Source organism: Neomonachus schauinslandi, chromosome 1, assembly GCF_002201575.2.
Source record: "Neomonachus schauinslandi chromosome 1, ASM220157v2, whole genome shotgun sequence".
Lineage (NCBI taxonomy): Eukaryota > Metazoa > Chordata > Mammalia > Carnivora > Phocidae > Neomonachus > Neomonachus schauinslandi.
Window position 1 is genome coordinate 4,234,327 of NC_058403.1, and position 26,787 is coordinate 4,261,113.

Sequence of the window (26,787 nt, forward strand, 5' to 3'; positions counted from 1 at the left end):
GTTTCCAAAGTGGTTCTAGCAGTTTAAACCCTCCTCCCTTCTCGCCATCCCCTCCACCCGCCCCACTCCTCTAGCTGACTCAGTTTGGGCCATACATAGTATTGAGCAACTTTAATTTTTGCCAGTCTTGTGTGTATGTTTGTGTGTGTGTGTGTGTGTGCTCGTGTGTTAAAATATGCACCACATAAAATTTACCATCTTAACTGTTTTTAGGTGTGCAGTTCAGTGGTTTTTAAATGTATTCAATTTTTTGTGCAGCCATCACCACCCTCCATCTCCAGAACTTTCCATCTAGTCCAGTTGAAACTGTTCGCCTTAAACAGTAACCCCCTCCCCCCTGGCACCCCCCGCTCCATGAATCTGACGACTCTGGGGACCTCGGATCAGTGGAATCGTATAGGATCTGTGCCTTCGTGTCTGGCTTATTGCACTCAACATAATGTCCTCAGGGCTGCTCCACGTTGGAGGACTCGCTGAGTTTTAATCTGTGGTCCATGTACTATGATGGTGTGTGTGTGTGTGTGTGTGTGTGTGTGTGTGTGTGTGTATTTTCCAGGGGATGGGTTAGAGGACTTGAGACCACGCAGTTGAGGGAACTGCCCACCAGCCCCTGTGCGCCCCTTGTCTTCACATGTGATGCGGAAGCTTGAAGAGCACAGGGCAGGGAAGGATGTTGTCTTGGTCAGCTCGGGCTGCTACAGCAAAATACCACGGGCAGGGCACCTTCCTTAAACAACGGATGTTGATTTCTCAGAGTTCTGGAGGCTGGAAGTCCAAGATCAGGATGCTGGCCGGTTTGGTTCCTGGTGAGGGCTCTCTTCCTGGCTTGCAAATGGCAGCCTTCTTGCTGTGTCTTCAGCGGCCTTTGCTTCGGGTGTGCGCATGAAGGGAGGGAGACAGAGACAGAGACTGAGACAGACAGACACACATACAGAGATCTCTCTTCCTCTTCTTATATGGGCCATCAACCCTGCCAGTCACCAATCCACCCCGTGACCTCAGTTATCTAAAAGCCCTATCACATTGGGGGTTAGGACTTCAACATACCAATTTGGGGGAAGATAATTCAGTCCACAACAGACGTAAAGTGGGGGACAGCAAAGACAAGCTGGAACCCATATGCGCGGGCTGGAGCCCATCAGGCCAGATGGTAGCCCATGACCTTGATGAGGGTGTCCTACGCAAGCTGGCGCAAGGGCTCATCGTTGCAGAGCCAAACACACACATCTGGCCCAGGAGCTGGAGAAGCTGGAGGATCCGGGGGCGAGGCCTGGCTCCTGCTCATGCACGGCGGTGTGTCAGCTGACCATCAACACGCAACAGGAGCAAAATCCAGTCCTGCTTCACTTCTGCCCTCCAGACCCCCCAAGATCCCTTATGGCCCAACCCCATCCCCTTCGTGCACACAAAGTAGGGCATCCTGGTGAAGTCATGTCATTGCAAAGCTACCATATCTCCCAAAAATTACAGCACTTTTATTTTCACATATGGTCTTTAATTCACCCGAATAAACTCACACGTCTGACGTGACATAGGATTCTAACTCCATCTTTTTCCATGTGATACTCGGTTTCCGTGAGACTTCTCCACACATCTGTACGCCACCTGTTAACACTTCACGTCTCCATACATATGTGGTTCTGTTTCTTGACTCTCTGCTCTTCCCCATTCACTGTTTCTTCTTTTCCCCATGCCAGGACCTTGTATAGTTTTTTATAATGAAGTCATCAGACTCAATCTCCTACAATTGGTCTTCTGAGACAGTTTATTTGGGAAGAATCCTGCTGCGTCAGTGCTTCTGACAGGTGTGTCTTGGCCCTTTGCTCCTTCATGCTCTTGCATAGACATTTTAGACTAAGCTCAGCGATGAGCTCCAACACACAGGTGTCAGAATTTTGGCTGCAGTTGTGTTAAATGTATGACATCGATTTGAGGGGACAGTTGACAACCTTATAATACTACATCTTCTATACATGAATTGTATTTCTTTCTATTTATTTAGTCTTTAATACCTTTCAGTAAAGGCTTATAATTTTTTCCGTAAGAGTTTTCCCATATTTTGGTAAGATTTATTCAAGGTAACTTATTTTTTATTGCCTTATTAAGTGGTATACCTTTGTAGTTTTCTTTTTCAACTTTTCATGATGACACATTTCAAAGATGCAGAAAATCTGAAAGATTAGTACAATGAACACATGTACACACTCCTCCTAGAGCCAACAACTATTAACATTTTCCCAAAGGCGGCATTTTTTGATGAGCCATTTGAAATTAAACTGCACACATCATGACACTTCATGCCTTAATATTTCCACATGCCTCTTCTGAGAATGACATTCTCCCACAAAATCAGCTACCAATTGTTACAATAAACGATACATTTAAAAAGAGCACTTCCAGCGGCTGGTTGGAATCATCTGCAAATAATGACAGACTAGTTCCTTCCATTGTAATTCTCATCACGTTAATTTCTCACCTTTGTTGAAACACTCCATACAATGTTGAGTAGAATGCTAGCAACAATCCCTTCCATTTCACCATTAAGGGTGATATTTTTGGGGATTTTTATGGATCTCCTTTAGCATGTAAGAAAGCTTCCTTTTATTTCATCTTTGCAAAGGACTTCTTTTTTTTTTAATCACAAAGGCATGTTGAATTTTATTGAATGCTCTTTTTAAATATATTAAGGTAACTTTATGATTTACGTTATTGTGTTGAACTATACTGATAGCTTTTCTAATGTTAAAGCAATATTCTATTACCAGGATAAATCCAACTTGATCATAATCTTTCTTGTAGGGTGGTGGATTCGTTTTGTTAATATTTGTTACATTTATATTCATGAGTTAGATTGGCTTGTAATTTTCCTTGAACTATTTTTGCTGGTTTAGGTATTGATAAATAAGTGAATATTTTCTGTTTTTCGATTCCTTGGAAGAATTTTTGAAAGACTAGAATAATAAGTTTCTTAACTGTTCCTAGGAGTTAACCTGGAAAATCATCTGGTCAATTATTTGGTGTAAGTGTCTATTTATGTCCATTAATATAGTCTGCTCATTGTGTTGACGAGGGAGCAGAAAGCTAGCTGAGGAGAAAGCAGACACCCTCCCCCCACACCCAGACGGGATATATGTGACATTCTTCAGGCACACCCGGGGGCCCTAAAGCTAAGGAAAGGAAAAACAAATAGTTAACTTATTGAGATCACAATCCTGCAAGACAGAAGTCTCCCTCAGTTTACAAAAGTCTCAGCAATTTACAAGAACAAAGCATTTCTATCAATAACCTAGCTTCCAGAAAGAAAGGTAGATACAATTAAATGTCCTTATAACCTGCAGCCCATTGAAAGATACTTGAATTGGGCAGAGTGTACTGTTCCTCCAGGAAGCTCCCAACTATTTTAATGTTAATGTCTTGCTAGAGGGAAAAACAACCTTCACTTGACAATGGCAAGTATCCTGTGAGTCTTTTTTAACATATGAAAATCCTTTTGAGGGCGCCTGGGTGGCTCAGTTGGTTAAGCGACTGCCTTCGGCTCAGGTCATGATCCTGGAGTCCCGGAATCGAGTCCCGCATAGGGCTCCCTGCTCAGCGGGGAGTCTGCTTCTCCCTCTCACCCTCCCCCCTCTCATGCTCTCTTTCTCTATCTCATTCTCTCTCAAATAAATAAATAAAATCTTTAAAAAAAAAAAAAGAAAAGAAAAGAAAATCCTTTTGAAATCTCCCTTTTCCTTTCCTCCCCCAACTCCCAAGTATATAATCAGCCACCACTCACAACCCCGGTGCAGCAACTCTTTCTGCCCACCGGTCCTGTCCCCTGGCTTTAATAAACTACCATTTTGCACCAAAGACCTCTCAAGAATTCTTTCTTGGTCGTCGGCTCCGGACTTCACCCCACCGAACCACACCTATATTCCAAAACCACATCAGTGTTGTTCACATCTTCTGTATTTTCACTGATGTTTATTTGTTTATTTGACCTTTGATGGCCAAGAGAGAAGGTGGTGGATTTGTAAAGATCTTGTAATAATAATAATAATATATCTCCAGGTCTTTATTCCCAGGTCTATTTTGTCCATTATTAATGTAGCCAAACCAGCTTTCTTTTACATATGTTCATTCTACATATGTCTCATAAATAGCATAGCGTCTGATTGTCTTTAAAAACTAGACAATCTGATAATCTATGTATTTTTTAATCCATTCATATTAACTGGACAGTTTAGAGTATTTACATGTATTATGATCGCTGATGTATTTTGCATACACTTCTCCACGTATATTTTGCGCTTTCTTTTTGTCCCGTTTTTTCTGGGTTGAATCTTACTCCTTCCCCCCGCCCCCCCCCAGCATTCTTCGCTTCATTTAGTTTGGCTGCATTGAGTTCTTTCCCACTTACTCCATTCTTTCTTCTTTAGGTTGGACAGAATCAATATACACTTTATTTCTTATTCTATTTTTAAGGTTTTATTTATTTATTTGAGAGAGAGAGCATGTGAGAGAGAGAGAGAGAGCTCGCGAGCATGAGCTGGTGGGGGGACACAGAAGGCAGAAGCAGAGGGGGAAGCAGGCTCCCCGCTGAGCAGGGACCCCCCCCCCATGCGGGGCTCGACCCCAGGACCCTGGGATCATGACCTGAGCCGAAGGCAGACGCTTCACGACTGCGCCACCCAGGCAGCCCTCTGCTAAGTTATCTTTAAGAATCCTTGCTTCTAGGGGCGCCTGGGTGGCGCAGTTGGTGTCCGGCTCTTGGTTTTGGCTCAGGTCATGATCTCAGGGTCGTGAGATCCAGTTCCATCTCGGGCTCTGGGCCTGCCACTACGATGCCTTCTTCACTTCCCCAGATACATACTCCCATTTCACTTTTGTTGCTGAGGATTTCCCAAGTTTTCTTGCACATTCGGCTGTAATTTTAAAGGACATTAATAATATACACTCCAGCCAGCCTTGTTGGTTGTTTTGTAGTGTGAGCATTATTTCAGGATATCTACTCTGCCATATGAACAGAACTCTGTTGCCGATTTTTAACATATAATAATAGTATTTTATTTTCATTGTATCACAGCTACTGCCATTGGTAAGCAATTCTGATTTTTCACTTGTATTCATGAACGAAGTGGTAATGTGGGCTTGACTTCAGAGTCGATTTGATTCAGTGGTTCAATGATGCCAGGAAGAACTGGTTTCTAGTGTTCTCTATGCTGTCATTTTTGATGGAGGAGCTTTCTTTATCTGCAGCTAGCTTCCTGGTGATGGAAAGACGGTGATCAACAATTCCTGAGACTACTCGCTTCTCCCTCCAAGCACAAGGAAGTGGGTCTCTGCAAGTTCCCTTAAAAGAGTGAGAAAAGGGCACCTGGGTGGCTCAGTTGGTTAAGCGACTGCCTTCGGCTCAGGTCATGATCCTGGAGTCCCAGGATCGGGTCCCGCATCGGGCTCCCTGCTCGGCAGGGAGTCTGCTTCTCCCTCTGACCCTCCCCTCCCTCTCATGCTCTCTGTCTCTCATTATCTCTGTCTCAAATAAATAAATAAATAAAAATCTTTAAAAAAAAAAAAAGAGTGAGAAAACCCCCAAACCTCCTTCCCTAAGCCCCACATCTCACTGGTCATAAGTGGGTTGTGTGTTCATCCCTGAAGTGGCAATTCTGGCAGGGAATGAGATTAAGCTGCTGAGCCAGAGACTGGCTGCATGCCCACCCCTAGCGCTGAGGTCAAGTGGGCTACCCAGGCTGATAGCCGGCTCCAGGGAGGTGTATATACTCCAACAAAAATTCCATGAAGCTGTCAAGAGAAGGGGAAATGCACGTTGAGAGAGTAACCCGCAGAAGAGGGCTGGATATAGAGACACACAAGCCACCTGGTATGAATGTGGACATCAGGGGTTTGGTGGAACAATGGTGTCATTCCTAGACAGCTCCAAGCCACTACACAGAAATAAGTGACTTGCCAGGAGGACACAGTCTGACCTATCTGCTGTACCTGGTCCTGGAATGTCTTCTACTTGGGATGACCTGGACACCCGTGAAGTACGAGAGATGGGTGGGTCCTGGCATATTCAGGATGGTCCCCTTTGTGGATCTAAGCGTGGGAGCCCAAGGACAGTGTGGGAGGGAAGAATTTACTAGGAAAGTCCAGCTCCCAGGCCAAAGAGGCATGTGATTTGGAATGAATTGGGTTTTCGTCTTCCACTTTATTGGAGAGCAATCCAGGTTGCTTTGTGTTTTGCAAACAGCACTGGAAAGAGCTTCTGAAGGACAGGGAAAAGATAGGCCTTTTGGACTAAGGTTTATCTCACCCTCTTTCCTCTCCCCCGTCCCTTGCCTGCGGTGCGTGGGAAGGCCTCTCGCCACTCCTGGGGGCGTCGGGAGGGTGTGGGGGGGGTACTTGGAAGCTGAAGGCAAAGAAAGGCTGGCCCAGGCAGGCTGGAGGGTCCTCGGCGCACAGCCCTGTGTCCTGGGCGCTGGTGCCTGGGCCAGGGGTCCTCAGGGGCTGGCTCTCGGGTCCAGGAGCTCAGGGGGAGCAGCAGCTCCTGGGGCTCACGCGGGGACCCAATCTCCCCAGAATTCCCTTCCTTAATCCCAATTCGAGGCGCTCACAACAGGAGCGGTCCAGGGGAGGAAGGGAGGGAGACACGCTCCTACCGGCCCTACACTGCCCGGGGGGTGGGGGGTGAGTGGGGAACGAAGCCGGGAGCTTCAAGGGGTCCCCCCAGCCGGCCTGAGTCAGGAGCGCTTCTCGGGCTTTCCCTGGGGGAAACTCCTCCTCCCGTCGCCCCTGCCCGGACCCGCCCCGCGCGGGGCCGCCGCACCGGCCAGTCCCCTCCCCCTGCCGGAGGTGACCCGGGACCGCGTTTAGGGGTGTCGCCCTGGGCACTCGGACACCGCCTCCCGGGATTAAAGCGAGAGCCGGGGAGTGTCGGGGAGTTGGGCGCCGGGCAGGGGAAGACGAGCTCCGCAGGAGGCGGAGGAGGTGGAGGAAGAGGAGGAAGGGCAAGGGGCGGAGAGCGCCGGGCCCCGGAGCCCGGCAGGTAAGCCGCGCGCGCTGCCGGTTCTCCGTGCCGAGTCTGGGGTGCGGGTCCCGGGCGCGAAAGGAAGGATATGGGCGCCGGGGGACAACCCAAGCGCCCCCCGCGCTGGGTGGCGGCGGCTGGACGTGAGGCCTGGCGTGAGCAGCGCGAGCGCAGCAGGTGCGTCCTCCCGCCGGCGGGACGCTCCGGGCCGGGCCGGGCAAAGGGCCCTCGGTGGGGCTGGAGGGTGTGGCGCGCCTGGGACCCCTTGGTGCACCGCTCGGAGGCTCCCGGGCCACTGCGTTGGCTTCGCGCGGCCCGGGCACGTTGCTCCGAGTCCCTGGCTCATTGGTCGGAGCAGAGCGTGCCTCGGGGTCGGCCCCCTCGGCCAGAGTCGGCTCCTGGACCACCTGCCTCCTGCGGCCCGGGGCTGGGGAGCAGGGGAGCCTTTTCTTTGGGGGGACAAGGAGGACAGAGAGTTGTCTATCCGTTTCTTTGTTTCGGGAAAATCTCTGCGGCCCCGGAGTGTTACCTGAACTCCTCCTGCTTCTTGGTTCCCTCCCGAGGTGGGGAGAAACTGGAAACTCGCTGAGATTCCGGGAGCGATACGGCGGGAGCGGCGGGGAAGGGCTCCCCGAGGGCCCCCGGGCGAGGCGCGAAGCTCGGCCGTCCCGGCGAGGGGGTGTCGGCAGCCCGGACCCCGGCGGCGGCGACCAGAGTCAGGCCGCCCGGGCACCGGGGGTCCGCAGGAGCCCGCCGGGGAGGAGCGGTCCTGGCCCCGGGCGCGCGCTCCCTGCCGGGGACCAGGCCGGCCCCTGGGCGCTTCCGTGCGCCGCCCGCGGTCCAGCGGGACTCGAGTGTGGCCGCGCGGCGGAGCGCACCAGCCTGGCAGCGGACGTCCTGCCCGCCGCCCCACGGGCCCTGCGGGAGAATTGCCTTACGGCCCCGAAGTTCGGGCGTCCCCGCCTCAGAGGGCACTTGGGTGCCCGGAGCCCTGAGGGCGCAGCGTGGTGGCCCAGAATTGCGAAGCCCGAATCCTTTTTCCAGCGCACAGGCGGCGGGCCTGGTCAAGAGGAATCCTAGCGGCTCGCGGCCCGAGGTCCACCTGGTGGTCAGGCGTCACCCCGGGCTCGGCTCTGACACAGCGCACTCCTCGATTCCAACTGGTTAAGTGGTCCTGGGACTAGGATGGGGGCGCCCAGGGGGCACGCTGATCTTGGGTGGTGGAGCTGGCAGCTGTAGAGGGTCACCCGAATCATGGAAAATTACAAAGGCTGCCAAGCCGAGATCAAGGTGTTTAGGAAACCCGAAGGGAGCGGAGGCTTGTTGACCTAGCCTAGGAGGTCGGGGAAGGTTTTCCAGGAAGTGACGCTGCCACTGGTCTCTCCTGAAGCCGGGAGGCCGCTAGGAATGTGGGCAGAGATGACCCAGGCCCAGGAACCTGGGGGCGCAGGCCCCCACGGAGCCCAGGCTCCCAGGCTGCCCCTGCTGCGCGGGGTGAGGGGAGCCTGGTGGGCCCGGTGAACGGCAGCTGCTTCCGTTTTCCCAGCTTTTGCAGAGCTGAGGCTTTCCTCCCTGCCCCCAGCGCAGCAGACCTTAATGGGAGGTTGGGGTTATCTGGAAAGGCAAGGGCACCACCAAGCAAGCAAAGGCTAAGCTCCCTAGTTGGGGGAGTCCCCTCAGTGGGGGGCTTGTGCCTGGAGGTCCGTCATTCAACACCTTCCTCTCTGTTTTTGTTTTGCTTTTTGTTTTTAAATATCAGCGGTTGGGCAGCATGGGCCTTTGCTCTTGGCCTCGACAAGTCCAGCAAGCAACTTTCCTCTTCAGCATTCCCTAGGTCACCCTTCTCCGGCCGAGTCTGTGCTGCTGCCGGAGCCCTGGACAGGGCTCGGAGCTCGGGCCTCGCACCCTTGGCTGCTCACCGGGATTGTAAGAGAAAATGTGGCCACGTTGGTATTATAATAACAGCAAACATGGATGAGGCACTTTCTTCCTGTCAGGCGTCATTCCAAACTCTTTATAACATCCTTCACTTCACTGTGAGTTAACTGAGGCAGAGAGGCAAGATGCTTGCCCAAGGTCTGTGACCTGTGGGGAGCCATGGGGCTGAAGCCTGGCCATCCGGCTCTGCAGGGCTCTGGCCAGTCCTGTGACTGCCTTTTCCAGGAGATTGGAATGTCACAGGTGCTAGTGTGGAAGGCCAGGGTAGCTGAGAATGGGGCCCAAGGATTCCTCAGGCAGCAGGGGCTTGCTGGCAGGCCGGGCTGCTTCCCCCTGCCCACAGCCCCACCTGGGCTCTGTGCTGAACCTTCCAGAGTGACCAGGGCAGGAGTGTCTGGGACTCCTTGGTGGGGCAGTGCAGAGGGCTGAGCTCCCTGGCTAATGGGGCGATGAGGAACACGACTCGGGTCGAAATGTCCGGTAGACAGTGCAGCCCGGACACATGCGGGCCTCCCGGGAAGTGAACACCAGGAGTCCAGGCTGGTGGCCCTCACTCTTTCCCACCCACACCCTGTGGCAGGAGTCCCGGGAGAGCTCTGTGATCATATGGGGTCACTGCCCCGGTTCCAGTCGCAGCAGCAGACGGACAGGGGATCTCAGTTCTCTATTTTTCTAAACCCTCCAGAAAAATCTCAGGTTTGTGGGGCTGGGAGTCAAGTCCAAGCCTTGGTAATGGGAGCAGGAAATGGAAAGGAAATGGACTGGGTCAGTTTAGTGGTCAGTCAGTTTTGGTTACTTAAGGATTAGAAGCTGGCCTGCTGGTGAGGAGGGTGAAAGGGGGTCTGGAGAGGCACTAGGGCTCTGCACGCTTTCCCACCTCTGCTTACTCCCACTGCTCAGAATTTCCTGGGGTCATCCCGCTTCCCACAACTGCTGAGCCTTTCCTGCTTTTCCTTGCCCCCCTTTCCAGGGCAGCTGCAGGAGCCCCCTGACGTTGGGTCTGCCCCAAGACATGTTGGTGGCCCCTGGGGATGGGGTGCAAGGGCATCACGTGAGTCCCATCCTGGCTTGGTACCAGGGGACCCTAAAGGCCATCTCAGGGAGCCCTGGCTTGCAAGCCTCCAGGAGTAGTGGGCCTGGCTGTGGAGGAGGGGACTCGTACGCTCTGTGCCATTGACCATCGTGGCCCCAGCTACGTGTGGAATCCTGGGGAGTCGCAAAGGGCTTGGCTGATCAAACAGGCAGTTTCGGGGGACAACCTAGAGGCAAAGCTTGAGGTCAGGAAGGAGAAGAGCCAGCCTAGGACTTGGTCTGTCCTGGCCACTGGACAGTGGTCGGGAGCAGAGGACCCAGGGCATGTGGAAATGTCACGGTCAGCCTTAGAGGCATCGAGGAAGAAGGCAGACGCTGATTTTCTGGTGGGGATGTGGGCAGTTACTTGGATTGTGAACAGGGAAGAGGGAAGGTGGCCCAAAGACACACTTGTAAGGGTACCTGGGTGGCTCAGTTGGTGAAACGTCTGTCTTGGGCTCGAGTCATGATCTCAGGGTCCTGGGATTGAGTCCTGTGTTGGCTCCCTGCTCAGCGGGGAGCCTGCTTCTCCCTCTCCCTCTGCCCCCCACCCCCACTCCTGCTCTCTCTGATGCGCGCTCTCTCTCTCTCCCTCTCTCTCAAATCAGTGAATAAGATCCAAAAAAAGGAAAGACAGGTTTGTAGAGGTGAGTGCAGGGGAGGAGGATAGGGCTTGCTCTGGGTGAAAATTCCAGGCATTTTGTCAGTGTGGATCGCGCTCAGCTGTGAGGCATCACCGGGGTGTGTGTGCAGGGGGCCGAGGGTGCAGAAAGAGGATAAGAAAGCACAGAATGGGGGCACCTGGGTGGCTCAGTCGTTAAGCGTCTGCCTTCGGCTCAGGTCATGATCCCGGGGTCCTGGGATCGAGTCCCGCATCGGGCTCCCTGCTCTGAGGGGAGCCTGCTTCTCCCTCTCCCACTCCCCCTGCTTGTGTTCCCTCTCTCGCTGTGTCTCTCTCTGTCAAATAAATAAATAAACTCTTTAAAAAAATTTTTAAAAAAAGCACAGAATGTTTAAAGGGCACCAAGTCTTGGCAGGCACCATGGCTGAAGCCTGGAAGTTCATGGAGGTTCATGGAAGCGCAGAATTGACAGAAGGATCAAGTGGATCCTTCAGGTGGAACCGGGAATAGGCTGTGGCATCAAGTGGACGCTCGACAGAGAAATATCTTCAAGTGAGAGCTGAACTGGAAAATGAAACAGCCCGGGCTTCATGTGGCATGAGACTCAGCGCCAGCATCCCCCAAGGCCCCAAGGGGCCTTCCTGGTGGGACACCACACTGACCTCATTTCAACCCTTGATCAGAACTCCGGGGATGCGGAGCCTGTGTTTTCTAGGGATGTCAGGCTTGGAGGTCCTTCTGCGAGTGTCTGACCACAGGCAATATAAGATCATCCTGCCTAACCCCCCAGCCAAAGCTCAGTTCTGTTCTAGAACATGCTTGGATAAAATACTTGTGGATAGCCCGCCTTCCATATTGGATCAAACATTTCTCAGTTTGAAGAACTCTTCTTTCGAAGGCAACTCGTCGATATTTTTTTGTTAAAGATTTTATTTATTGGGGCGCCTGAGTGGCTCAGTCGTTAGGCATCTGATTTTATTTATTTATTTGACAGAGACATGGCAAGAGAGGGAACAGGGGAATGGGAGAGGGAGAAGCAGACTTTCCGCTACACAGGGAGCCCGAGGCGGGGCTCGATCCCAGGACCCTGGGATCATGACCCGAGCTGAAGGCAGGCGCTTAATGACTGAGCCACCCAGGCGCCCCCAACTCGTCGATATTTAAACCTGCATTGTTGGAAATGTGGTTTTCCCGGGTTGAGTTAAACCTGCCTTTCTGATATTGCTGACCATTTGGATCCTGCTTGCTTTTGTCCTTTGGATTTGCACAGAATAACTGAATCTATTTTGCACGTAGCCGTCCCTTCCATACTAGCAGGTAAACCTTAGTTGCCGTCATGATGTTATTATTGTGTGCCCATCATGTGTGTTGGCCACGGTGCTAGAAACAGACACACTTGGTCCTCGAAACAACCCTGTTTATTGATTATCTCATTTCACAGATGGGCTTGGACGAGGTCTTGAACCCTTGGCCGTGGCCTTTGCACAGCCTCGGTTCTCCTCCCTCCCGGAGGGACCTGGGCTCCTCTCCAGCCAGCCTGTCACATTAGGTATGCAGTCAGTGCTGTTCACCTGCGTCTGTGAGGTCACCCACGTCCTCACCTTGGAGGCTGGTTTTGTCCAGGTGTGGACTTCCCAGCCTGCTCGCTCTCTCTCGAATTCCATCGTACTCATTTGGCCTCTGGAACTCGGAAAATATCGGAACACTTTCTTGTCTGCTACAGAGCTTAGCTTGAAAGAAAGAAAGCAAGAAAAAAGGACCCGACCCAATTCCTGCCGTAAAAAGTTTGCAGTCACACCGGGACAATGAGGCATTCATAGAAAAAGAAACGTGGAAGACGCAGGCAGAGCCTCTCCTGAGATTCTGTCTCTGCCTCTGTCTCTGTCTATCTCTGTCTCATTCCCATGTGAATCACTGTGCAGACCTCTCGTCCATCCATCTTAACTGTTACTTAAACCCACCACTGGCCCATAACCGGCATCGAACTGGGCTTTGTATCCGCGACAGGACGCGACAGCATCTTTTTGGATGATGTCATTTTATGCGGTGGTTGAGACATTAGGGGCTCTGAGCGACCATTTGTTTATTGGATAGGGAGTGTCTATTGGCCTGGCTTGCTTTGGAGTTTGAAGGAGAGGTACGGGGGCGGGGGGGTGGGGGTGTCAAGGACGGTGGGGCCTCGTCATCCTGTCACGCCTCATCCCCTGGTCTTAAAGGCGCCCGGTGGGGTTCCACAGCAGCAAATGCTTGAAAGGTGGTGTGCGGTGAGCTCAGCGGGGACTGCATTATAAGGAAGACCCCAGGGGGCCCCCTGGATGGGAGTTCGAATCGATTGGCCTCATTTGCATTGACTTGCTGGTTTTCAAAATACGGCTCCAGGAGATGCTTTCTGAGATCCCCAAAGAAAAGACCTTTGTGGTTGGAAAGGGCTTCGTCACGCCATGGGCAGGCAGGACTGCATCGCACGGCCCCGGCACGGTCCTGCTGAGCCGTGGCCCGGCAGGTGCTCGGGGATGACTCAGCTCTCCGAAAAGAGCCCGGAGTGACTGAAACCGCCGGGTTGTGTTGTGTTGTGCTGTGTTGTGTGACTCAAGTGGGCCACTTTGTCCGTGTTGGCACGGGAGCCGGCCGAGGACAAGGAAGGACGAGGAACTTTGTCACATATTTGCTCTTTTGTCACTTGCAGGAAAAATGCATTGTTATGGCTGCCTTTCCGGAATCAAGGACAATCATCTGTGTCCTCGAAGTGACAGGAAAGCATTTGAGAGACCGTGTCGTCTCTCACTCCCTCGGCTGTCTTGTTCTGTTCAAAACCCAGGGGCAGAGATGCATGTCACTGCGGGGATGCCTGTGGTTTGTGTCTGTGTGTTTTGCTTGGTTTTGTGTGTTTTTTGGGCGCACAACGTTATTTATGCAAATGCCTGTTTTGAACATGAACGGACCCAGTGTGGCTCCTGGTCCTGCTGGACGACGGTGGCTCTTGCAGATCCAGTTCCAGAGGGAGGCACTTGTCCTTCCCTGCTTTTCAGCCAGAGAAATTACAGGCTGAGCACCACTCCTGTCTCCTGTTCAAAGTCCGCGGGGGCCCATCTGGGCGCACTGGGTGTTTCTGACTCAGGTTTTGCGGGCCGTGGGAACTCTGGATGAGATGGGATTATCCTGTGATTACTTCAGGGTCCTGTGGCTTTTACTGGACCGTTCGTGGCCGCGGCCGCCTGCACTCCTTCCTCTCCTGGCTTCCTGGTCTCTCGCTGTTAGGGATCACGAATGGATAGGAAGCGTGGATTTCGAGGCCTGACTGATCGTTCCTTTCAGAGGGCTCTTAAACTGGGAACGCCGCCAGGGGGATCAAATTCTCATTTCCTGAAACTGCACCCAAGCCTAGAACTGGTGAGATAGCTCAGAGGCCTGAAAATGCTCAGGCAGGACGCTTCGGAAAGTAACCCCAGGGATGTGCTGCGATTTTCTGCCCCGCGTGGACCAGCGTGGAGTGGGGGTACTGTCTTGATGTATCTAAGGAGCAGACATAGGACAGGTTTATTAGTAGGTGAGGATCACACCATTTAAAGGCTTACATGGTGATCCTCCCCACCTGTATATTGGACAGTGTACTTTCCTTGTACCCAGACAGGTGTTGACCTTTTATTTAAATTAAAAAAAATCTCAGAGCTGGGGCGCCTGGGTGGCTCAGTCGTTAAGCGTCTGCCTTCGGCTCAGGTCATGATCCCGGGGTCCTGGGATCGAGCCCGCATCGGGCTCCCTGCTCGGTGGGAAGCCTGCTTCTCCCTCTCCCACTCCCCCTGCTTGTGTTCCCTCTCTCTCAGTGTCTCTCTCTGTCAAATAAATGAATAAAATATTTTAAAAACATCTCAAAGCTATTAATATGAACTCATTCTTGTATTTTCTTTCTTTCTTTTTTTTTTTTATTAAGGAGGCTTCAAAGCCCAGCATAGATCCTGACACGGGGCTTGAACTCACAACCCTGAGACCAAGACCTGAAATGAGATTGAAAGTCAGGTGCTCAACCGACTGAGCCACCCAGGCGCCCCCTCATTCTTGTATTTTAGCTTTACGTGAAAAGTAAATAAATGACCTGTGCATTTTTATTGTGACGTATTCATTGGAGGCTTCCCAAGACCAAAAAGCCATACTCGCATTTTTATTTATAGCAAGTTGATGGTTTTTTTGGTGGGTTTTTGTTTGTTTTTAGTTTAACGAGTCCACTAATAATTGTGCTTTGGGGATAGAAGGCAGTAAGTGGGCTGGGGCTGGTTCTATTGCATTTAGCTCCACCGGCTTTTCAGAGCTGGTGGACTTGGGACTTTGGGAGAAACACCAGAGGAAATCTGCAAACCTGCAAACGCCGCATATCGGGCGCCTCCCCCTTGCCCGCTGGAAGCAACATCTATCGGTTTTATAATCACTTTTTTCTTTTAAGATTTTTATTTATCTATTTGACAGAGAGACAGCGAGAGAGGGAACACAAGCAGGGGGAGTGGGAGAGGGAGAAAAAGGCTCCCCGCGGAGCAGGGAGCTCGATGCGGGGGCTCGATCCCAGGACCCAAGGATCATGACCTGAGCTGAAGGCAGACGCTGAACGACTGAGCCACCCAGGCGCCGCCCCTATAATCACTTTTATTTGACAAAAACAGAGGCAGCACTTACCATATGCCAGGCACTGAGAGCTACATTGGTACCAACTCATTTCACACCCCAACAGCCCTGTAGTGGGTGCTACTCTTAATCCCCTTTTGCAGATGAGACCACTGAGGCACAGGAACATTAGCTGACGTGCCCCAGGCCACAGGTCCCAGAGGTCATGGGCTTAGCCACCGTACTGCCTGCTGCCATTTGGGCAACTACTGTGTGCCCGGGGGGTTTACAGGTGGTGTGAAGCCCAGAGCTTTCTCATCGGGAATGTGGTCTTGCGGATGCAGGATCTGGAAGGCTATTTCTCGAAGTATTCTTTGGTCATTCCAAGACAGCAGGGAGGGGCGGAGAGAAACCCTTCACGTGCGCTCAGGAGGGAAACAGTGATGCTAGAATGGAGGCATTCCGTGCTGATGGTTTTTCTAGAAATTACTATTAACTGTTCACAAACATCTGCAAACAACAGATTTTACTGCAAACCCTAGAAACTGTCAAAATTAGTTCTGAAATATTTTCTTTTCTGGATTTGGGGTAGTATGTGAAGAAATGGGTGCGTGTGGATGTGTTTTATGGAATTTTTTCCCCAGGTGTTTATTAAGAAGTGGGAGATTGCATATGGCTTATTTAGAAAGTCAGGTGTGGCCTCCATCTGGTACTAAGTTCTGGGCCACCTGCTCCACAGTGGGTGCCCACCCCTTCCTCCCCGTGGACCGTCTGCAGGAGCGAGCCAGGGGGCATCTCAGGGCCTGCTGTGGCTCACTGGACCCCCTCCTTAAGTCCTCACCCGAATGGGACCGTGCCCACCTCCACATCCATTTCTGTCCCAGATTCAGAGAGGTGCAGGCACTGGCCTGATGACGCAGGGAGTGGCAGTGCCGTGAGCTGACCCCCAGTCTTTGCCCCCCCTTAACCTCCCCTGAACGTGAGGGTCGGTGAGTCACCTTTGCATGCTTCCAGTCCCTGCGACCTCTGTAGCCAGAGGCAGCCTGGGGGACGTCTCGGCCGCGAGAGCCGTGGTACCTACAACCATCCCCGAAGCTAAGGCAGGTGAGCACCAAGCTCCTTGCACGTGCGTTGTGTGGGGAAGAGGTGGGCAAGGTGAAGGCCAAGGTGAATGGGAAAACTGCCCTTTGTTCCGGAGAGAGCTAACTCTCCTCTAGTCTTCTAGTTCTTTCTCCATGTGTCTCCTAAAAACGAACCGGTATCGAAATAACACAGTCTTATCGTTCTTTCTTCTAGGTCATCTTAAACGTCCCAAATCTTTGCCATTACCTGATGCAGCTGATAAAATCAGGATGGCTTTAAACTCAGTAAGTGGTTAATTATTACCTTCCCAGACTTTTCTTTGTTTCCTTATCCCCACTGTGATTTTCCAAAGTGTGTGCTGGGTGGCATTTTAAGCCCTGGCTGCAGGGACAGCGAGTGCTCTGTGGATGCTGGTCATGGCGCTCTCTCAGGTAGGGTGTGTGGGAGCGGGTTAGGGTGCAGACACACCACAGCTGCTCCCGCGGAGAGCGCCCCAAAGCTGTCGGGTGGGTGTAAGGTATGTGCACTGCTCAAACCTGGGCCTCTTCTCTTCCTGCCCTGCGGGTGAGTTTCAGGGTGAGCAGTCCGGACAGCCAGGGGCAGAAGGGTGCTGGGAGGGAGTAAGTCCCAGGGGAGAACAGGTGTGTGGGGCATCACCGGCCGGCAGACCCCTGCACAGCCCAGTGTCCTGATAAACTGGGGGAGGCCGTGATGGAATGTAGCATTGGGCTGACTGTCCCTCTCCCTGGATGCTCCCTAGCCCCGCAACAACTCTGGAGACAAATGCAGTATCTTTGTTCCCCATTATATCTCACTGGTTCATCTTATCCCTGCGAATGGGTGCATGCAATACAGAGTTGTGGTCAATAACCAATATTTTCCATATCTTGTATCTGGAAAAGAGCCCTTTTGTTTTTCCTTCTTTAGCAGTTGCTGGTTTTTAATTTTCACTGGTTCCATTTTAAATTGCATATCCCCTGCACAGGGCTTCGCCGGGACAGACCGCCGTGCCTGCCACAACCTTTCCTGGGTGGGACAGCATGTTCTTAGATGCTTCCGATAGAGACCAAACCCATGTGCTCTTTTTCTTTTGGCCTTTGGTGCCCCATTTAGATTAGAGATTACACTGTTTCCCTTTCTGTCCACTGCTCTGGTTCAGAGTTACAATCTTTGCACTTCTGAAGGAGAGCATCGGTGAGTTATTAAGCAGAGGTTAACTCTGGCCGCCGGCACTTGGCTCATTCCGGTATAATCTCGCTTCCCTGGAGGCCCCCCCTTTAAAATGCTAAGCATTGCGTTGCCTCGGCTCAGAATACCGGCCCTGTCCTGAGACCACACGGTCAACAAGAAGCAGGAGGAGAAATGAATGAATGAGTGGGAAGAAGTTTGAGGGGCCCTCAGATAGGAGGGCAAATGTGGCCTCCCCACATGGCCCCGCCAGTGGGTGATTGGGGAGGGCGGAAGCAGGGGACGTGCAGGCTGGCCGGCAGGGGTCTTGCAGGGGCAGCCAGAGAAGGCAGTGTTTAAGTGGGCAGAGGGCGAGGAGAAGGGTGTTCACAGAGATGGATGAGGCAGGAATAAAAGCTGTAGCTGGGGCAGCACCTTCCATGTCATGTGCGCAGAGACCCGGCGGCTCCCTGCAGAGGCGCTCGTGCCTTGGGAGGATGCTCCTCGCAGCAGGACTGCGCTGCAAACCCTTTACATGTCCCGTAGTAAATGGTGACACGTCTCCTAAGGGAGGAGGAGGTAGAAAAGGAACTTTTAGAATAACATGTATAGTATGAACCTTCAGGTAAATTTTTTAACCTCTATCACTCAACGTTCTTCTCTGCAAAATGGGTCCATGAGTCACGCCTGCACCTTCGTAGGGGTGTGGTCGGGTCTCCAGGAGGCCGCGAGTGCAGACGCCTGGCGGCCCCTCGACCATTACCTTTCTCGCTATAATCTCCATCTCAGGGTTTGGGTGTCAACCGCTGCCCAGACTTCCACACATTTTTTTCTTTAAATTTAAAAAAAAAATTTTTTAGTAAATCTCAGTGTTGACCATTTACTTTCTCTTTATTTCAAAAAATGATCAGTGAACAAACAAATGCAAAAACCGTTGGCAATTAATTGAAAGTTCTGGTTTAGTCAGTCTGGGTAAGTTCAGAGAAGAATCTGCAGCAGCTTTTCGGCCCCTTGTCTAAGTGTGACGGACGCGCGCCTAACCTTGAGGGTAACTGGGGTTTTATATCATGTACCTTCTCTGTCATTGTTTAGGGGTCACCGCCAGGAGTTGGACCTTACTACGAAAACCATGGATACCAGCCTGAAAGCCTCTATCTCCCGCGGCCCACCACGGTCCCCAGCGCCTACCCGGTGTATCCGGTCCCGTACTACCCATCCGAGGGGCCCCAGTCCACCCCGAGGGTGCTGACGCACACTTCGACACCCACCATCCGCGTGCAGCCCAAGTCCCCATCGGGGACGGCGTGCACTGCAAGTAGGACCCTTTTGCGTTTCTTTCCTACAACAGAACCGGCGCTGGGGTCTGTCTTCTCCAGGGGGTCTGTCCTCTGTCGCTGACTGCCCTCCTCCCTCTGCCGGGGCTTGTCCCGTGCTCTCCCCCTCTCCCTCGATGTCCCAGCTTTCACCCTCTTGCCTCCTGCCTGGGACCCTTGGAGAGCTGCCAGCCTGCGAAGCCCTTCCTTCACTTTCCTTAACTCTCCTGGGCCAGCTTGGCCCGTACCACCCAGGGTGGTCTTCCAAGCCGGGCCTCTCTGCCCTGTTCTTACCGGCGTGGCTTGTCGGTGCGTCATCCTGAGTGAATGGTAAGCTCCGATGCGGGAGTCACCTACCCACCCTTTCTTTGTGGCGTGGTTCCCTGGACACAGCAAGTCACGCTTAAGGTGCTGGACGAGGGCGGCTTGGCGCTCAGCGAAGGAAGTGGCTGGTGTGGTTGGCACTCGGAAGGATGTCTGGGCTTTAAGGGTCTCGTGGACAGAGCAGGGTGGGCGTAGAGCGGGTGAGGGCTCCAAGGACTGATCCCTTCAATGCCACGTGCTTCTAACTCTTACTCATCTCCTTTCTTCTTGCATCCTCCCAGCTTTTTTACAAATTTTTTTAATTGTTATTTTTTTCCCAGCTTTTTTTTTTGAGATTTTATTTATTTATTTATTTTTTATTATTATTTTTAATATTTTATTGATTTATTTGACAGAGAGAGAGAGCAAGAGAGGGGACACAAGCAGGGGGAGCGGGGGAGGGAGAAGCAGGCTCCCCGCCGAGCAGGGAGCCCGATGGGGGGCTCGACCCCAGGACCCCGGGATCACGACCTGAGCGGAAGGCAGACGCTCAATGACTGAGCCACCCAGGTGCCCCTAAAGATTTTATTTATTTGAGAGAGAGCAGGAGCGGGGGTGGGGGGGAGGGTGCAGATGGAGAAACAGATTCCCGCTGAGCAGAGAGCCCGACAGTGGGGCTTGATCCCAGGACCCCGGGATCACGACCTGAGCCGCCCAGGTGCCCCGCCCTCCCGGCTTTTAGTGCCAGCCAGTGCGAGTGCCGAGAACTGCCAGGTACCAGCCAGTCGGAGTACTGGTGGCTAAACAATTAACGTTTTTGCTGACGATGTTTTCTCTATTTTGCGAGCGTGCATGTACACGCAGGGTGCACAGTTAAAGAGTAATGATAAAGTGAATTTCCACGTGCCCCCAGCACATCATAAAGCATGGAAAGGAGTCCCTAACACCTGTGTTGCTAGAAGCCCCGGCGTGCCCCTCCCCAGACCCCGCAGCCCTGAGCCAGCGCTGTCCCCCTTCTTCCCGCCTGACGCTGGCCTCCGCGTCTCACCCTTTGCAAACGGCTCTTGGTCCGTCCTTCTCCCCGTCAGCGTCTACTTTTGTTTATTCCCTCCTCCACCCGTTCCTGTCTGATCAGGGAAGTCCTGGTCTCGTGCTTTTGTCTCTCTGGTGGCAGCTGGGGAGGCTGAGACCAGTGGTTCTTAATCGGGCGTGATTTTGGCCCCCAGGGATCTTGAGAGTATCTGGAGACAGTTTGGGTTTGTTGTAACTGGGGAGAGGCTGCGACTCTGGGTGGGTGCCTGGGATGCTGGTGACACCTATGTGCACAGGACAGCGTCCCACAACCAGACACCTGGCCGAGAAGTCAGTAGTGCCACGCCCCGGGGTCCTGGTCTGAGGTCGTCGTGGGGGTTGGGAGGAAGCCAGGGTCAAGAGAGTTCAGGAACCCCCAACAGTGGTATCTGCCTCCCCCCAAAAAAGGGCTGTGGTCCGAAACCAAGGGTTCCCTCTAGAGGTTGGCACGTCCAAAGGGTGGACTTCATACGAGTGACCGTCCAACCCAGGCGGACAAGATGAGCCCACTTGCCTGACACCTGCATCTCCACTTTCCCGGGGGAAAAAACCTGGTGATGGCAAGCAGTCGGACGGGAACCTATCAATCCCTCAGCAGTGACTTCATAAGGGAAGAGCACCAGCCTATGGTTCTACATGATAAAACCGGCCTTTCAACTCAAAAATTGCTTAGCGAACTTATCTTGCTATTTTATTTTTTTAAAGATTTTATTTATTTTATGTAACAGAGAGAGAGAGAGGGAGAGCGCACAAGCAGGGGGAGCGGCAGGCTTCCCGCAAAGCAGGGAGCCCGATGCGGGGCTCGATCCCAGGACCCTGGGATCATGACCTGAGCCGAAGGCAGATGCTTAACCAACTGAGCCACCCAGGTGCCCCTAGAATTTTATTTCTGGGTAGGGAATGAGGTAAGGGTCTTTCTATATTTTCACATCAGAAAATAGCAAACTATATAAACAGTGAATTCAGTAAGAAATGCTTTTCCTGCTAATTAAAAATATTACTTCAGTAGCATATTAAATTCCTATATATATCTGAATGTTTCTGGACTCCGTCTGGTTCCATTTCTGTGTGAGTATGTTCCGGGGTTTTTATTCAGGTTTTTTTTTGTTGTTAAAATGTTTTATTTATTCATGAGAGTCAGAGAGAGAGAGAGGCAGAGGCAGAGGCAGAGGGAGAAGCAGGCTCCCCGCCAAGCAGGGAGCCCGATGTGGGACTCGATCCCAGGACCCTGGGATCATGACCTGAGCCGAGGGCAGACACTTAACCAACTGAGCCACCCAGGCGCCCCTTACCTTGCTATTTTAAAAACCATTTTATTGACTTACACAGAAACATGTACATTTTATAAGTTTAATGTTTGGCCTTGGAAGTATTTTTTTTAATTAATAGACTATTTTTTAGAGTAGTTTTTGGCTTACAGAAAAATTGAGTACCAAGTTCCCATATACCCCTTCTTTCACCTCCGAGTTTTTCCCATCATCTTGCCTTAGTGTGCTACACTGTTACAGTCGATGAACCAAGGCTGGTACGTTATTAACTAAGTCCATAGTTTTATTAGGATCACACCCTTTTTGTTGTATATTCTGTAGCTTTTGACCAATGTATAATGACATGTCCATTACAGTAAAATACAGAAGCGTTTCAGTGCCCTCAAAATCCCCCGTGCTCCGCCCACTCGTCCCGGTCTTGTTCCCCCAGCACTTGGCAACCGCTGATCTTCTGTCTCCGTAGTTCTGCCTTTTTTCACAGTGTCATGTATCTGGAATCATGCAGTACGTAGCCTTGTCAGAGCCTTGATAGTGTTTTGCAAGTTACTTAAATAGCACAAATCCAGAAGAACCCATCAGGAGTGCAAGGGCCATCCAGGGACTCCCTGGATCTATTTGCTAGAGCACCAGCCCTCAATGTTTCACACTGAGTCCCCACGCATACACATCTTCACGTCTGGGGTTTGGAGAACTGAAGGTCAACAGTCTGTGATGCAGATGGTTGGCCCTGGACATGGTAGGGCTGAATCAACCACAGACGAAATTGGTAATGATGAAGGCACATGAATAGTACGTTGTAGTTAAACGCAACAGTGGTGCAATTGTCAACCAGACAACTGATTGCAAGATGCCTGCCCACCAAAGGTAGGATCGGGGGTTCCCGCTGCCTGCGTGCTCCTCGCAGGAGCTGGGCGGATTGCCATACGCTCGGCGAGAGGTTCAGAATACTTAATTTAATAGCTCTTAGCTCACCAGGCACGTTATTTTATGCTACAACAGGAAAGCCCCCCCACACAGGAAGAAATCGTTCTTGGCTAATGAGTCAAATTGGGCATTTGGAATTTCCCCTGAGTTTCCTCTGCCACTCCGCCCTGCCCAGCCCTGAGACATAATCACTGTAGGCCCAGTTCTGATCACGTGGCCCGTGGCTCGGTGGCCCGTGGCTCTCCTCAGACCAGTGGCCTCCGCCTCCCCCGTGAGCCTGCTAGGACTGCAGATGCACACCTCCCCTTCCCCAGCAGACTCTGAATTCCCGGTGATGAGGGCCAGGAAACGGGGCGGGGGGGTCCCCGGCCTCCCCCACACTCCGGGACACCTAGCTGGCTGTCCTCCCGTAAACTGAGGGGGTGGGAGGGTCTATGAATGCCCCCCCCCCCCCGCCTCTCCCCGATTCCTCTGAGGAAAGCTTGCACCTGCGTAGGAACTGCTGGGTGTGGTGTGCTTGGCGCTTGCTAGGCTTTTGGTTTACACGCTGACCAGCAATGACCTGTCGGCTTGTTTTAACTGGAGAACGTTGGTGACCTTCTCCAAATGACTTTATTCTTAGCTGCGATGTGAACCCAGTGCTGCTCCTGCCTCAAACCAAAGGGCGGATGTCAGCCCTGCCCGGTGGAACATTCCACAGGGACGGGATTGGTCTACCTCTGCCCTCTCTAGAAGGGCAGCCCCCGGCCACAGGGGGCTGCTGAGCATCTGAATTTACATAACTATGAATAAAAGACTTTAATAAATTTCATGATAAGTGACTGAAGTGCAAAAAGCCTCACGTGGCTAATGGCTGTCGATGGGACGCTGCAGGTCTGCGTCATCCGTTCCCTAAACTGTCTTGGGTAAGACCGTTTACTCTGCCTTGAGCACCACTACTACCAGGGAGGTGACAGTCGGGGACGTTATTGTTTCCCATGCTAGTAATCACCAAAACAAGGCATTTTTCCTCTTTCAGGCAGTTTTTTACATGAATCATTTATTTGACTATTCTTTTTTTTTTTTTTTAAGGTTTTATTTATTTGACAAAGAGAGACACAGTGAGAGAGGGATCACAAGCAGGGGGAGTGGGAGAGGAAGGAGCAGGCTTCCCGCGGAGCAGGGAGCCCGATGCGGGGCTCGATCCCAGGACCCCGGGATCATGACACGAGCCGAAGGCAGACGCTTAACGACTGAGACAGCCAGGCGCCTCCTTATTTGATTATTCTAAGATCATACTTTTTTTTTTTTTAAGAGTTATTTATTTATTTATTGGGGGTGGGGAGCCCAATGCAGGGCTCGATCTCACAACCCTGAGATGGTGACCTGAGCCAAAACCAAGAGTCGGATGGTTCACCGACTGAGCCACCCAAGCGCCCCAAGACCATCCTTTTTAAAACTTAAGTATAGGTCGCTTCATATCATGGCTTCCTGCTTTTGTGCTCTAAAAAACTGAGTGCTGTGGGAGAGGTAAGACCTCCCCAGATATGTTCTTAAAATTGCAAGTCTCAATAAGTGTCTGCGAAGTTATTGCTTGATATGCTGTCCTCTAAAAGTAGTGGGTAAAATTTGAGAGTGTAACTTCTAAGAAACTCTGCGACTCCATTGTGTGCCCCCCTCTTTCCCCAGAGGCCAAGAAAGTGCTGTGCATCACGGTCTCCCTGGGGGCCGTCCTGGCGGGAGCCGTGGTGGCCGCTGTCCTGCTCTGGAAGTTCAGTAAGTGTCAGAGGGGGGCCCAGTCTTCCCGATGTGCCTGCTCTCCGTGGGTGGACCTCCAGCCCTTCCTGCAGTTTCTCTCCCCCAACCAGCTGTCTTGTCTTTCCTTCTCTTTGGTGATGGGGACACATGAATAACCATTCTCGTCCGATCGCATTGTCCGGGTGGTTATGAGTGACTCTTGTGCTGTGAGTGGAGTACTGACCCGCTCCGACTACATCCAGTGCTTTGGGGCGCTGGGCACCGCCCGGCACCGGGGAAGCACAGACTCCCCGCCTTGGGGCCACACCTGTCCCCGAGTCTCGGTGTGCCGCATCACCTGCTAGGTGCTGGGGCGTGCCCGTCCTGTGCCAGCTCGTGAGCCACAGCCAGCCTTTTCCGTCAGCCCGGGGCAGTGCACACTCAGGCTTTGATGGGGCACAGATTCACTGTGGCAGAGGGGACGTGGGCTGCTGTCCGAGTCCAAGGCCACGGGCCCCTCCCACTCGATGCACCGGGGGCTACTTTGTTGCTGACTGCTGGCCCTGTTCGCTTTGCTGTCGATGGTGGCAGGGACACATCTGCTCCTTACTAAAATAAACGGGGGAAAGGTTCTTCTCTCCTGTTGCTTGGGGCCCGGAGAGTGGACTCCGGAACTCGTGGTGGGTACGTGAGGTTTTCTTGGCGTCTCGGGCTGACTGGGTCTCCCTCCTGTCTCTCTGCAAGTGGAGAACAAATGCATGGTGGCCGGGGTAGAGTGCGGCTCCTCGGGAACCTGCATCAGCCCCTCTCACTGGTGCGACGGGGTCCTGCACTGCCCCAGCGGGGAGGATGAGAACCGATGCGGTAAGTCAAGGCACTGTGTGCACCTGCGGAGGCCACCAGTCTGCCCTGGTGCCCAGCCTGCGGCCCGTACCCGGCGTGGTGGCCAGCCCTGTGTCTGGTGTGGCCACCCAGTAGGTCACCGAACCGCGACCTGGAGGCTGCGCCTTTGGTCTAACCCCAGATGAGGAGCCAGGCTCAGAGAGGGTGCGCTCCTGGCCCAGCATCACACAGCGATGGGAGGGAGACGGCGGGGCTGGGGCCACTCGGACGGTGTGCTCCCAAGCGGAGAGTTGGGAGTGCGCTCTGTATTTTCAGAGCCAGCTCGCCTTTAACGTGATGTGTCGGTCTTGTCACAGAGCGGGCACCTGGCTCTGGCTTTTTATTATTTCCTGTTAATTGTTAGGAGTGATTTCAAGGGTGGTGAAGTGGATGTCCTGGAAATGGTGCCTGAGCAGGCGGGGTGCCCATATCCACTGGCGGCCACCCCCAGCGTGACCCTGACCCCGGGCTGGGACCTGTTTCCCAGTCGCCTCCGTGTCGTGCGGGTGGCCGGACCTGGAGGGGCCAGCCTCGTCCGCCGTGCATTTAACTGACCCCCACCCCTGCTGTGGAGCTGGCCCATTTCTCCTGACGAGCTTTTAGTTTGTCCTCCCGCAGAACGTGTTAACCAACCAGCCTGGCCGGACGCGCGGGGCCGTGGCCGTGGTGCTGCGGGACTGCGCCCCCGAGTCCTGCTTCCTGCTGCGCGCTCTGACATGCTTACTGGAGAACCTCTTGTTTTCAAACAGACAATTCAAAATTGCCGCATCCAGAGGGATCACCAGGAATACCACGAGCAGCTTTCCTCTTCTCCCCTCAGGTTTCTCCTAACTCCTCAGGGTTTCATTTAAACACGGGCGGGGCCCTGGCGGGCGGAGGATGGATGCAGGTCCCCTTTCTTGTCCTGCACCATCCCCTGTGGGGATGCTGCCCTGCACGCCCTCCCCGCCCGGTCCCAGCTCTGTGCGGCCCTTGGGGTCACCTGTGTCCGAAGTGGATGCCACTGTGTCCCGCGATCTGCGCCCGCGTCCCAGGGACTGTCTGCACTTGGCAATGACCCGCTCGAGCCTTAAACTTCCAACCCAGCGCCTTGTCTGTGTGTTGGTGATGATGTGTTTGTCACCATCCCTTAAGTAGGGGGTGTCGAGGCTCGTGGTGCGTGGTTAAGCTATCACACGTGATGGCTTTTGTGTTTTCATACATGTGCACGCATGTGTGCAAGGAGAAACTCGAGCAAGACAAACTTGTTCTGTTCCCTGCAGACTCTCCCCTCCCTCTCTCTCTTCTTAATGTTTAAGTTGTGTTTATTTAAATACTTTGAGTTAATATCCTCAGGTAGATCAAAATCAGGAAGTACCAAAGGATGTACAGGGAAAACTTCTCCCCCCCTGCGCTCACACATACACACACACACACGCGCGCCCATTCACCAGCCAATCACGCTTCTTTCTCAGGGGCAACAAATACACGTTTCTTGCTTCTCCTTCTGGAGAGTTTTTAAGTGCGAAAGCAAATACGTGTGTGCGTATTTCCTACTGTCCTCATTGCTCAATGCTCACTGCCCAGCTGACCGCACAGGTCTTGATGACACATCCTGGGGACCCTTTGTGGTTGGGACAGGAGCCCCCGCTTTCCCGTGGCGGCACACCCCGTGCTCCGGTGTGTGGCTCCAGAGCCCTGGGCGTCCTCTCTTCTCGATGGACATAACACGTGTGTTCCAACCATAGGAGCACATCGGTCGGGAACACCCCCAGAAGTAAAACTGCTGGGTCCGGAGCATTTGCACATTTGTAATTTGGTAGACCCACCTGAATTTGGGATTGTAGA

The 26,787-nt window shown here is 52.7% G+C and overlaps 1 protein-coding gene across 1 annotated transcript in view; it reads left to right on the forward strand.

Annotated features, from left to right (window-relative positions):
• Nucleotides 1–7,007: 7,007 nt before the first annotated feature.
• Nucleotides 7,008–26,787, forward strand: part of TMPRSS2 (transmembrane serine protease 2) — a 33,835-nt gene continuing 14,055 nt past the window's right edge. The window contains exons 1-5 of the mRNA XM_021679201.1: nucleotides 7,008–7,027; nucleotides 16,530–16,600; nucleotides 18,576–18,798; nucleotides 24,031–24,117; nucleotides 24,823–24,942. Of these exons, the coding sequence (XP_021534876.1) occupies nucleotides 16,586–16,600; nucleotides 18,576–18,798; nucleotides 24,031–24,117; nucleotides 24,823–24,942 (445 nt within the window). The 5' untranslated portion in view covers nucleotides 7,008–7,027; nucleotides 16,530–16,585. The remainder of the gene's footprint in view (nucleotides 7,028–16,529; nucleotides 16,601–18,575; nucleotides 18,799–24,030; nucleotides 24,118–24,822; nucleotides 24,943–26,787) is intronic.